This window comes from the organism of the source record quoted next, unplaced genomic scaffold, assembly GCF_019419815.1.
Source record: "Pyrus x bretschneideri cultivar Hongxiangsu unplaced genomic scaffold, Pyrus_bretschneideri_v1 Contig19, whole genome shotgun sequence".
NCBI classification, from domain to species: Eukaryota; Viridiplantae; Streptophyta; class Magnoliopsida; order Rosales; family Rosaceae; genus Pyrus; species Pyrus x bretschneideri.
The window spans coordinates 4,263,725-4,277,345 of record NW_025999490.1 but is presented as its reverse complement, the minus strand read 5'-3'; the positions used below and the strand labels follow the sequence as shown (position 1 = coordinate 4,277,345).

General features: G+C 37.2%; 1 protein-coding gene across 3 annotated transcripts; it reads left to right on the top strand.

The window, feature by feature from the left end:
* The first annotated feature begins 3,412 nt into the window (after positions 1-3,412).
* Positions 3,413-10,523, top strand: LOC103938727 (probable pre-mRNA-splicing factor ATP-dependent RNA helicase DEAH9). 3 transcript variants are annotated; one of them, XM_009348800.3, is made up of 22 exons: positions 3,413-3,718; positions 3,880-3,954; positions 4,488-4,572; positions 4,746-4,830; positions 5,140-5,209; positions 5,323-5,408; positions 5,710-5,779; positions 6,002-6,097; positions 6,243-6,348; positions 6,525-6,571; positions 6,672-6,755; positions 6,855-6,908; positions 7,186-7,286; positions 7,706-7,796; positions 8,089-8,253; positions 8,570-8,659; positions 8,905-8,976; positions 9,074-9,172; positions 9,255-9,341; positions 9,560-9,613; positions 9,818-9,897; positions 10,127-10,523. In XM_009348800.3, the coding sequence occupies exons 1-22, from the start codon at positions 3,491-3,493 to the stop codon at positions 10,272-10,274; spliced, it is 2,073 nt and encodes a 690-aa protein (XP_009347075.2). In that variant the 5' UTR covers positions 3,413-3,490; the 3' UTR covers positions 10,275-10,523. The 3 variants fall into 3 exon arrangements, with proteins under 3 accessions (XP_009347075.2, XP_048438262.1, XP_009347140.2); XM_048582305.1 differs by lacking the exon at positions 3,413-3,718 and adding an exon at positions 4,033-4,082 and having other exon boundaries at positions 3,886-3,954; XM_009348865.2 differs by lacking the exon at positions 3,413-3,718 and having other exon boundaries at positions 3,905-3,954; positions 4,751-4,830.
* The last annotated feature ends 3,098 nt before the right edge of the window (positions 10,524-13,621 follow it).

The window sequence follows — 13,621 nt, the reverse complement described above, 5'->3', positions numbered from 1 at the left end:
GTCGCGGGTAAATTTCAAGGACCATTTGTGAGAGAAAATGACTTATGGGACCCATTTATATGCCACATCAGCACTTAACGAAATTTTTAACAGAATTGTGACGAAAGGACCACATTGATTTGCGACACCTATTTTTAGGGAATACATTGATTGATTTTCAATTTCATGGACCATCTTGATAGTGATGATCAATTTCAGGGACCAATTGTGATAAAAACCCTAAAAAGAATGTTTTCTCCACACCTCTGTGAAAAGACATCTTGAGAGAATAATTAAAAATTATAATGAAGCAAACCATAATTTTACTTACGAGTATAGAAAGATTTTTCAATGTGATTCGAATACAACGTCGTGTATTATTATATAATAACAGATGACATGTTATCCTGTATTTCAGATACACTAAAAAATCTCTTGTATGAAAACGTATCATTCCTTAGTTTTCATTGAAACTTGTTTGTTGTCTTACAAAGTCCATTGTCATGGTGAGAGAAAGAGAAGTCAAAGAAAGTTTAATTTGAAAAATTTACCCATTAAAAAGTAGCATAATAAGCAAAAGTCAAATAACACTGTAACTGAAAAGTAAAATAAAATCTTATAACTCAAACAAAAATATGAATCCTAGAGGACACAACAATCCGAGGAAATAAATTGAATCGCCCAAAAAAATAGAGAAAAAATGTTGCAATTTTACAAAATAACGCAACTATGAACATTTTCACCACTGAATAAAGTGGAAGGATCAATTGCTATATTTTCATCCATCATCGTCGCCGCCATCGTATCCTGCTGTTGCGGCAGTTGGTTATCGGGAGAAATTTTAAGGTCCGGCTGATATGCCGTCCACATGGTCCGAACACACCCACACACAGAGGAGGTTTCCTGTATTCTCTCCCCACCACCCCAAGGGGAGGAGGACAGAAGATCCTGTAAGTTATCAGGATTGCTTCCTTTGACTTCTTTGGCGCCGTCGTTCCCTACTTTGCTATGATTCGAAGCATCAATTAATGTCACGTTCCGTGTTCTTCATTAGTTGCTTATTTTCATGTTTATTCCCATAATGTTTGACTGCATTCTTAAATAAAGACTTACATAAACCGATGACAGTTTTAAAGGGGCCATGTTTACAACCAATCACCCAACGCCATGTGGAAAATTTAAAATTCGTAGCAATGCATGAGAGGTGTCCCAACCAAATCCTCTGAAACCATGTGGGAAAGTCAAAACACGTAACAACACATGATAGGTTTGGAACACCATCACCTTTACATTCTTGATTCTTGCTTCTTGCAAATCCTTGAACTTTAGCACTATTGTATTCGTCACCATCTTGACATTCCTGTTTCATGCAGTTCAGTCTTTTACTTATATTTCTGCCAACCCATCTCCCCAAACCATCATCATCCAGCACCTCTTCATCAGACAAATCGAGGTCGACAATTTTTTTTCCTTTGCCACCACCTTTGCTATTTTCACCAGTAACCATGTCCTTGAACTGGTTTTCGAGTTGAATTCGCCAGTTTTTGGAACCCTTTGACTTCCCCAAAGCTTCACACCCACTAAAAATTCTGAATGTTTAATCGCCGTGATGAGTTGCTTTTTACCAAGGGTTCCTGTCACAACCAACTTCCCTTGCTCCACATCAACAATCTTACTATATAGTACACCATCAATTTCAGATACAAATTCGATTAATTTATCTCCACACCATCCACATGGACACTTGAAAGTCACTTCCAGAAATATGTATGAATCCGCATGAGCTCTTAAGGAAAGAGAGTGTTGTGCGCGCACGAATGCAATTGCTTGAGGTACAAGAAACACAATGTGTACGTAACTGAAATTCGACAAACTCACCTAAAACAATTGTTTATGTATATAGTAAACTTAATTAATAACTCTAATTGAAACAAGAATCCTAATCGAAACACAAAAGATAACACCCTAAAACAAGAAACATAAAACCCAACTTAATCGGGAAATCAAACTTAAAAATACGGAATTAGAATGTCTTTGTTGTGTTTGATGTTGGTGAGTCGATCGGGTGTCTTTCCCTTTTTTTTATTTTTGTGTTTTCCCTTAGCTGTCCCCTTTCCATAACTTTCCTCCTTAACTTCGACCTTAATTAGTTGTAAATTGTAATGTACTATGAATGATAGAAAGATACGTCAAAGTAAGATTTAGTTTGCTCATTAAGTAACACATGACCAGATCCAAGGGTTGACCGTACGCAGGGCTCCATGCTTCATGGCCTTGATATTATTATTATGTTCGTTGGAAATAATATTTGTAATATGATCGTTCATTTTTTTGTCAATATCTAATATTTTGATAGTTTAACGCCTTTTTATGTAAACTCTAAGGCCTATAAATAAGCTATCTAATGTGAATAATATATACTCTTATATCTTCCCATTCTCTCTGTATTTTTTTTTCTTTTTATATTTTATCTCCAACAAGGATTTGTTTATTGGTAAATTATTTCCATGGAAATCTTTGGAATGGATTACATCATTAATGGGGCTTCAACTATGCCCACCTATACAACAACAATAAAGTCTTATCCTATTAAGTGAGGTAGACTATATGAATCCTAGAACGTTACTGTCTTCGGTTTTGTGCTAAGTCTTCCGTTAGCTTCAAGTACTCCATGTTTTTTCTTGAAGCCTCTGAGTCTTCCTAAGTATTTCTCTATCCTTTTTGTCTTGAGTTTCTATCTCATAATCTCTTTTTTTTTTTTTTTTTTTTTTTTACCAAAGCATCTGTTGGTCTTCGTTAAATTTCCAACCACCTTAACCGATTTTCTCTCATCTTATCTTCAATTGTGGCCACTCTTACTTTACTTTGATATTCTTATTTTTAATGTCACCCTTTCTCGTGTGCCCACATATCCAACGAATCATTTGCATTATTAAAAAGGAAAACTATTGAAAATGACTTGAAAACTTTGAGTTTTAACGATAAGGACAAAATAAAGGGTAAAGTGAATAGTATCATGATTGATTTTTTAGTGTAAAAATGTGGTTTTTCATTAAAGTGAACAGTACCGAGAGATTTTCGTTAAAGTTCCCTTATTAAAAATGTATGAGGGCACAACTCGACCTGGCCCGCCAAGCTCGAGCAACCAATCCCTAATGGACTGGCCAATCCAACTCGATTCAGAAAATCAAATAGAAAGCAACAAAAAAATCCATTAAACGAAACTGTCTTCAGCACTTGCAGAGAGGCTAGTTTTTGTTGTATGTGAGTGGGCTTCAGGTTAAGACCCAACTCTTCTATTTATCTATATGCTTGTTTCGAGTGGGTTGGGGATTAGGCAAACGAACCAAACGGTGGGCTTGAAAGTCCAAACACGACGGGTCCAGGTGTTGGAGCCCAACACGACGGGTTAGGGACTGCCCTGCGCGCCGTGTTCGAGCGAGCAGCTACCTGTTAAGCTCTAAAACCCCAACGGAGGAAATCGCCGAGGAAAAAAGCAAGAGCCACAACAATGTCGCAGTTCTGGAAACCAGGGACCGAGAAGCCCCGCCTCGTCGACGACGAAGAGGGCGGTGTCCTTTTCTTCAATTCCCCTTCTGGGTACGCGAACATTGAGCGGCAGAGGCAAAGGCTGCCCGTGTTCCGGTACCGCACCGCCATTCTTTACCTGGTAGAGACTCACGCCACTACCATCGTAGTCGGCGAAACGGGCAGCGGCAAAACCACCCAAATTCCTCAGGTTTGCTTCTTTTTTCTGAAACCCAAGACTTTTTTTTCATACCTTTCAATAACCCGAGTGGAGCTTTGGTGTTATTTGTTAGTTTCGAATTCAGAATTTCTATTGAGTTGATGAATTGAAGTGAGTTCAAAGTGTTTATGATATGTCTACTGGAATTGCAGTACCTCAAAGAAGCCGGTTGGGCTGACGGAGGGCGGGTTATAGCGTGCACCCAGCCAAGGAGGCTGGCTGTCCAGGTGATTCATTGGTTTTAGCTATTCCCAGTTTATTAAGCATAGCATTGCTTGCATAATTTGTTTCATTAATTTCATCAGGTAGCTATTCCCAGGTTTACTAAAGTGTTCCAAGTCATCTGAAAGTTGTGGTATTCAGCTATTCCCAGTTTTACTATAGTGTTCTAAGTCATCTGAAAGTTGTGGTATTTGCGTGAATGTTCAAACCGTGCTTGAAAATCTTCACATTGAAGATTTCTTATTGCCTGAATTTCAATGTTGAATTAAATGCATCATCGAACCCTCTTTATCTTTCTTGTTATGCAGCTTTTAGTTTGTAAATACTTTTATAGAGATGTCTCGGTAGAAAGTAACTGGTTCTCCTCTCCTAAGGAAAAAGTCAAACTTTTGGCCGCTTTATTTATTTAAACTTACATCCGAACCCGGTAGACATTAAAGATAAAAACTTTATGAATATACACAACTGACAGTAAATGTTATGGACTAATATTGATGGTCTTAACTAAAGCTGATTCTTAAGGTTTCCTTTGATGCAGGCAGTTGCTGCAAGGGTCGCGGAAGAAATGGGGGTCAAGCTTGGGGAGGAAGTTGGCTACACTATAAGATTTGAAGATGTTACAAGTACAATGAGACCCATTATTAATCATTTTAAGCTCTGACTTTCTCTTGATGGATTGTCTTTTCACATACCATAGTATCTTTTCACATACCATATCTCTTGTTGGATTGTCTGCAATGCCATTTATCATGTTTGTAGTTCCATGTCGTGAATGACGGTTTTACTGTTCTGGCAGCACAGGGTGTAACTATGATAAAGTTTTTGACTGATGGTGTGCTACTCAGGGAAATGATGGATGATCCTCTTTTGACTAAATATAGGTACTAGCTATCATTTTTGTATAGTATTTACTGCCTTCCTAGAACTGATACAAAAGTGTCTTTAATAATGAGATATGACATACTTGCTGCCCATTCCTTATGGAGTGCAAAGTGAAATTCCATGTCTTTTTACATTGATAGGTTGTGGCTTGTAGAAAATTAACTAGGACTTCTTTCTTTTTTCTTTTGTTTTGTATTTGTTTTTGGTGAAGGCGGAGTTATTTGCATGAAAAAGTTGGTTATTAATATTATTACTATCTTTCTATCAACTTTCATTTTCCTCACAATCTCTTCTGATTTGGTTGTCAGCGTCATAATGGTTGATGAGGCTCATGAAAGGTCTATCGCAACTGACATTTTATTGGGTCTCCTGAAAAAGGTATCAGCTAAAAAATCATATCCCGTTGCCTCACAAATCAACAAAAGATTTTGGGTTTTTAGTGTTTTCTTTTGGCGCTTTTATGATATGTCTGTTGAATCCTGAAATTCTAGATCCAACGACGCCGACCTGAGCTGCGTCTGATTATCTCATCTGCCACAATTCAAGCAAAGTCGATGTCTGAATTCTTTCAGCCCAGGTTTGTTTTTAGCATTTGATCACATGAATTTGTTCTTTCGTTCTTTGGGTTACTAGTATGCTATTGCCTGCTTTGTGATTACTTAGTTTTCTGTGGATTGTAATCACTGCCCTGAAAAGTGAAAAGTTGGCAAATTTATATTCGCACTGTTCTTTACAGGAATATATGATTTGTTGATTTATTGTCAGGGGTAAAATACACCTAGAAATTCTGCCATTACATTTGTCTGTGTATATCATGAGCATATGTGTATAATGAACTTGAAATGTTAGTGTTGATATCTTGTTTTATGGTAAACCAGAAAAAGTCGTCGCAGACCAGACGGAGAGGATCTTGGACCAAATACGGAGCCTGCAGTCCTATCAGTTGAGGTAAGTTCCCGTAAGATAATGGTTCTCTCTGTCTCTGTCTCTGTCTCTCTGTCTCTCTCTCTGTATCTGTCTCTCTCTCTCTCTCTCTCTCTCTCTCTCTCTCTCTCTCTCTCATTCACTCATCGCAGAAGAAACTTTATATGGTGGTGCAAAAAGTTTCGAGCTTACTCTACTGTCAGTTATATAAAAACTGAGACATCAACAAATCCTTTTTGTTTTCAGGGTAGAGGGTTTAATGTACAAATTCATTATGTGGAGGAGCCTGTATCTGACTATCTTCGGGCTACTGTGTCAACTGTATTATTGATCCATGACCAGGTAGCTGATATTTGGATGACACTAAAATTTTTCTTTGTATAATGAAATGACAGGTTTTCAGTTTGTTACATTCATGAACATCCTGCATGTGTACATGCATATATTTTCAGTTCTACTACAAAACCTTACTGATTTTATTGTATAGGAACCAATGGGAGATATTCTGGTTTTTCTTACTGGTCAAGATGATATTGATGCTGCTGTACAGCTGATTACTGAAGAAGCTCAAAACCGTGGAAAGAACTCATCAGGTGCAGAATCTTTGCAGATATATTATTACTAATAGTAAATATTTGTTTTAAAAATCCAAGTTCCAAATAGTGTAATTTGGAATAGTAGGGTTTACCGGTTTAGGGTTTAAAAATCTAAAGTTTAAGATTCTGCTACATGCATCAATTTTTATAAGGATTATGTCTTCATGTTTCAGGATTGATGCTTGTGCCGCTCTACTCAGGACTTCCACGTGCTGAGCAGGTTTGCTACACTTTGTGTACTTAGATGAAGTAGACTATTCTTGCTGGCTTGCGAATTTCTTTCAAATTCTGATCTTGGCCTCTATTTTTGTGCTTTTTAGGAGCTGGTGTTCACTCCTACTCCCAGAGGGAAGAGGAAAGTAGTGATATCAACCAATATAGCAGAGACGTCAATAACTTTGGAGGTAACACATATGCTAAATAGGGTGATAGCTGTAAAGTTTTCACTTTGAAGCAATTAGGCACTGCATCATCATCTGGCCATATTCCTTTAATTGGTACAGGGCGTTGTCTATGTTGTTGACAGTGGGTTCTCGAAGCAGCGTTTCTACAACCCGGTATATTCATCATCATCTCTCTCTCTCTCTCTCTCTCTCTCTCACACACACACACACAGAGGCACACATTTAGTAAAGCGAGTATGTTCATTGCCTGTATATACTGACTGCAGGACTTGCCTTCCTGCCACTTACGTATAAGATTTGCTATGTTGAAGATTATGTACTTTGGTTTAATAGGAATCTTTGAACTTGTGATTCTTGCTGATACTGGAACATTGATATCCAAGGCCTATCTGACTGTTCTTATTTTTTACTCTATATCTACTTTTCATAGATAACAGATATTGAAAATCTGGTAGTGGCACCAATATCCAAGGCATCTGCTAGACAAAGAACTGGTAGGGCTGGAAGAGTTCGGCCTGGGAAATGTTACAGGTCTGCACCCTTTATGGTTATTTTACTTCACTTTGTTGTTCCACTAACTTGTGCCATATTGTGAAAAGACCTATATTATGAAAAGACCTTATGTAATGTGTTAGTTTTGTGGATGCAATTAATTCTAAGATACTCCTCAAAATTTTCGAGAACAGGTATATTATTGTTAAAAGATAAAAAGAAAATCACTTGAGAGTTTAAGTTTATAGACAAGTTATCAATCTTATGCGCCTACAAGATTATTATATAAGCTGACAGAGATATACTTCCCATAAGAAGTAATATGCAACAGATACAGAATAAGTCCTGATATGACTATTTTGATGGATGCTTTATAAACTAATAACCATTTCTCTTTAAGCTAATTCTGAGTCCTAACAAAGTTGCTTTTCCCCTTTATGTTTCCATGGCTACAACAGGCTATATACGGAAGAGTATTTTGCAAAGGAAATGTCTGATGAGGGGATTCCAGAGATACAGAGGTCAAATCTTGTGTCCTGTGTGATTCAGGTATTCTCTTATGGTGCAAGGCCATGCTTTTCATTGCCAGTAGGCCTCCATCTGGAGCACCCTGTATATGTCTCAAATATGTGATACGGCTATCCCATAGTTCTAGGACATACAATAGTCTATGAACTTAATGTTAGAATATTCGTTTCAAATTAATCAAATTTTCCATGAGTCTCATGCCTGCAGACTTAGTGATTCTTTTGTGTGCAATACTTTGATGTTTAATAATTGACTATGAGCTGAGAGCTTTCTTCTGGAAAGTAGATGCTAATAGTGTCTTCTTGCCTTCCAGTTAAAAGCCTTGGGAATAGATAATATCCTGGGTTTTGATTGGCCAGCATCTCCTTCTTCCGAAGCAATGGTTCGAGCGCTTGAAGTGCTTTATTCACTTGGAGTCCTAGATGATGATGCAAAACTTACTTCGCCAACTGGATTTCAAATTGCTGAGTTTCCATTGGTACGTTGCAAATGAAATGTGTGATCCTTCTGCTTCTGCATAATAATTCCAGTTTGTTGTCATATTGGATTTGTATGCCACAATTAATGGAATGCAGTATGACAGTTGCATTTCGTTTTTTATATCTCCCACTAATATCTTTTCTTGAGCTAACCACCTTCTCAAATGCATTTAGTGAAGCAGTTGTGAAAATACTGGTTTCATATGTCGTTTTTGTCGTCTGAAATTCTTCATATTTTTTTTTAATGTTCACACTTCTGTACGGGTTGCTGTAAATAAGAATTTGACTAGTTTGTTTAAATTAAATGTTTTGTAGGAACCAATGATTGCAAAAATGATATTATCTTCAGGTGAACTGGGGTGTTCAGAAGAGATAATTACCATTGCTGCCGTTCTCTCCATTCAAGTAAGTCCCATTAATTCTCTTAACACTACTGAAGGTTTTGTACATTTTTCTTCTCTCCAACTCACCATTAGAATCAAATTTTTGAAGAACAACCTAAATATGCATATATATTTAGGTTGCACATTCGTTACAATAAACCACATTCAGTTTTACAGAAAATATCTCAATTTGTACTTTGTATATGAATGCTACTTGAAAAGAAATCTTCCATTCAGTACTTCAGAATTAAAATATTCGTCCTGCAGACTATCTGGGTTTCGGGTAGGGGATCGCAGAAGGAACTGGATGAAGCCAAGTTGAATTTTGCGGCTGCTGAGGTACTAAATTTCAAAATTTTTAATGGAATATATTTTCAACTTGTTTAATCTTTCTATGCTTAGTGCTATCCTGTTTGATATTCTTGATTCCATGCAGGGCGACCACGTGAGTTTCCTAAATGTCTACAAAGGATTTCTTCAGTCTGGTAAATCGCCGCAGTGGTGCCATAAGAACTTTGTAAACTACCAAGCCATGGTTTGTATCAGTATTTGGATTGATCAATTTCCCAGACAGTGGTCGATGCACCTTTTTTAAGTGACATGTTTCTTTTGTGCAGAAAAAGGTTATTGAAATTAGAGGACAACTCAGAAGAACGGCTCAGAGATTAGGCGTTGTCTTGAAATCTTGTGAAAGAGACACAGTGGTAAGTTTTTTCCATTCAGTATAAAAACAACAATTCAATTGGCATCAAGCATCCAAAGTTCCCGACCCAAGTAGGACTGATTCATTTTCTTATGGTCCTCATTTGAGAGCATATTTTTCTAGAAACCTGGAAGTTTTATCTTTTTCAATATTTTTTGGGGTGGTAAAGGGGTTTCTTTTTTCTGGTTTCTGAATGTTTCTACTGTTTACATCTTGCAGGTAGTGAGGAAGGCCATTACTAGTGGGTTTTTCGCTAATGCATGTCGATTAGATGTGAGTAATTTTCTTTGTTACTTTTGCACTAATGCTTTATTTCTTTTGGTTTTATGAGTTTCAACCATTTTCTTTCCAGTAAAAACTTTTTTTAGGTTCACCTTGTTCTGTTTTATTAGATTATTATTTTTTTTATTATACCATGATGGCTTGTACAAAATTTTCTTACTGTTTGATAACTGTTCCGTTGTCTGAACTCTGAAGGCATCAAGTCACGACGGGAAGTACAAGACTATTAGAGGTTCTCAAGAAGTTTATATTCACCCATCATCCGTGTTATTCAGGTAAGTAAAGAATTATTTACTCAGGGACTGCTTACTATTGATTTGAATCCCCCCCCTCCCATTCGTCGCCCCTTTCTTGACTTTAATCGCATATACGTTTCTTAAATTATGCTTCGCCGGACCTAAGCAGCGATGTTCCAACTGTTATTCCTTTCGCCTTTCAGTCACTATCTTTCTATTAGAGCTTAGTTAGACGATCTTAAGCTGTGTTAATTCATTTTGCTTGCAGAGTTAATCCCAAGTGGGTTCTGTACCATTCTCTTGTCTCAACCGACAAGCAGTACATGCGGAATGTGATTTCGATAGATCCTTCTTGGCTCACAGAGGCAGCTCCACATTTTTACCAGCACCAGCGACTCAACTCGATGGTTCACTAATCCTGCCGTCGGTGTCGGTTTTGCTCATTATAACCTATTGACCTCGATATAACTTGGTGTTCTGGAGTTTGGTTGTAAATAAAACGTGCTTATGTTCTTATTAGTAAAATTTACCCAAAAGGATCAACACCATTTCAAATTTGTCTGTAAATTGTTTCTTTTACAAGTTTCATTCTTTCTTCCAACCAAATGGACCAACTGTTTCAAACATAACCATTCACTAATGGATTAGGTTGAATTGGAGTGTTATTACCTCGCCACTTGCATGCTCATTTTCAGTTCTTTTATTTATTTAATATTTAATTTTTATAATGACTCGTTTGAAAGTGTTTTTAAATTGAATGAAAGCGTTTTTTATGAAATTATTTTTGGGTTCAAAAGCACTTTTAAGTGTTTTCTACAAGAAGCACCAGTTATGTGTTTCTTGTAAAAAATATTTCAAGTGTTTTTTTTTTAATTCATTTGCATTTTAACTATTGATTGATTCAAAAAACACTTTTGATGAAAGTACTTTTAATCACTTATAAAAATACTTTCAAACGAGTAAAAAATTTTGTTTTTATTTTTAGAAAGAATCTCATCTTGCTCTTATCACAACATCACAATATTAAAAATAATCGAGAGTTGAGCGCTAAATTGTTGAGATAGTTAGTACTAGAAACAAAAAGGATTTATACCTTTTATCAAAGATCTACAGCCTTGGTACCTCCGCCCTTGCTTGTCTTCTCCTGTCTGGGTTTTACATTCTTGGTAATCTCTTCCTTTCCTGGTAGTTTTTTGTCCTGCAAAGAGAAAAAAAATTAGGATTAAACTCTAAACGCAAGGTTCCTTGATTCTTCTGCTTCCGAAATTTGCTGTCGCATAGCCAAAAATTAGAGAAAATAAGCTTTGGTTCAAAACTTACTCAGTCTCTGCAGACATGGGCTCCTCCTCAATTTTTGTCATCCTCCTCTTTCTGCGATCTCTCTCTGTCTCTCCTTATCTCTGTGCAATCGTTCCCTCCCTTTCTCTCTCTCTCTCTCTCTCTCTCTCTCTCTCTCTCTCTCTCTCTCTCTCTTTTTCTACGTTCTTCCCTCTGTGCAAGCCCATACTCGCCAACTCCCTCAATCAACTATCTCCATTCTCTGTCAGTGAAGCATCAATAATCTGAAAACCAAGTTCGATTTTTCATTGCTCGAACGGAGAAAATTGAGGAATGAAAGAACAAATTAGGGTTAGCACTAAAGTTGAGAGAGATGGACAATCGGGAGAAAGGAAGTGTCTAAAAGAGAGAGAAAGAGAAAGGATTAGAGAGAGGTTGAGTGTGACAGAGATAAGGGGAAAACACAGGATAGGATTACCAATCCCTGAAATCACTTTCCCTACCCCCAAATCCCTTAAATCTCATCTGAATGTGCAACAGAGCATGGTCCCATCCATCCCATTCCGGTTCAGAAACACAGGAAATGAAAGTTCCCCTCTAACCAATGCTCGTTCAATCACCGACACCAACAATTGATTTGAGGATAAAAAATCAACCCTAACCCCCTTTTTGGCAGCCTCACTCCTCCCTCTCCCTTCCCCTCCCTGCCATCCCATGCCTCTCTCCCTGAAATTCATCCACAAATCCTCCCACACCAAATTTAGATCAAACCCTAATTTCCAGAATAATGATAAAAATCGACAAAAAATATATACAATTGGCACGTTACCATTGATTCGAGTTCTGGTAAGGAGTGCAGTGGCGAGGTAAGGCGAGGTGTGCGACGGCGAGGGGAAGGCGAGGTGTGCGACGGTGAGGCGCCGAATCGACTTTGTCGTTAAAGAGCTTTGGAGCAAAATGGGCTTGTCGTCGAAGAGATCTCTGGAACAAAATAAGGTTTGCTTCCATCCCCCAACCTTTCTACGATGGTCGACACTTGTGCGCTGAAGGGTGGCAATTTCGTAAATAAGTCGAAAATTTCAATCTGAAACAGAAGACGCGATGGCAATCTTGTAAATAAACTGAAATGTGGTTCAAAACACTGTTCATATGAATAGTGCGATTTCCCCTCCTACTTTAGACTAAAGTAATTCTCCATAAAATTACGTAAAAGTAAATTTTAATGAGAAGTCATCCTTTACGATATCTCACTCCTTCCCTATCGAACCGCCTCTCACTGCGGCTTCACCATTGGAGGGTTCTTGGTAAGCCATCGAATTGCAAATGAACTCGGGGCAGATGGAATTAATTTGGCTGTTTATGTTTGGTTTGCTTGCTTATTGATACACTTCACTGTGTCATACATGCTGTGACATCTAAATTTTCTTTTGCTCCAAATTTTTTATTAAATGATTTAGAGCTTCTTTGAAAGTGCTTATAAAATGATTGAAAGCGCAAAATTATTTTTGGATTCTAAAAGCACTGAAAACGATTTTCCAGAATTTGCTTACATTTTTACTAACGATTTTTGGTTTCACAAACACTTTAATCAAAAGTACTTTTAATCATTTTAAAAGTACATCCAAACGAGTCATTGACACTAAAATTTCTAAAATGCTTATACCCCTTACTAGTGGACGTACATGGGTATTTAGACGGCTACTTGGTCCTTGTAGAGCATTGCTTTGACCATAAGATTACTACTATAAGATATGTGTGTTGGGCCAGTTAGTCGAGTGGTGTGCATGTACTTTTATGTTCAAGTTCAAATCTACCTTCACGTAAATTAGAATAGGTTAAAATAGCGTATTGTTTAAAAAGTAATCTTGATTATCCTAACTACTCGTCCAGATCTTGTCATATGCATGGGATACAAAACTCCTTGTATTGATGAAGAAAGAAAAAACTAGAAAGTAAGCTATTTCTCCAATATAAATCAACCCACCTGTACCACTGTGCAGTCTGCAGACCAAGTTGGCATTGAAAATATGCTCAGTACTTTGATTATTTAATTCGGATTCCGTAGATAATTAGAACTACAGCTCACTGATGAAGCTTCATATGGATTTGTGTTGGTAGCTAGGCTATATTATTAATTCGTTTCTACATACTATGCGTTGGAATCATGACATGTTAGTATGTTAGTCTTCTCCTCGGGTGAATACTTGTTTTAATTGATAAGAGTCATAAGATGATATATATTTTAAAAGGTAAATTGTAGTAATGGTCTATCAATTAAAAATTCATGATTATTGGTCTCTTAACTCATCAAAACATGTAGTTATGATTATATTTGTTAATTCCGTCAAAATAAGCCACCTGCCACACATATGAGGCTAAACAAAGTGTATCATGGTTGTGGGGATACATTATCAGTTTGTCCGTAGAGTCCATCCACCATGGCTCCTTGTCCTCCTCGGCGCGCTCTAGGTTGCTGGAAGAGAAT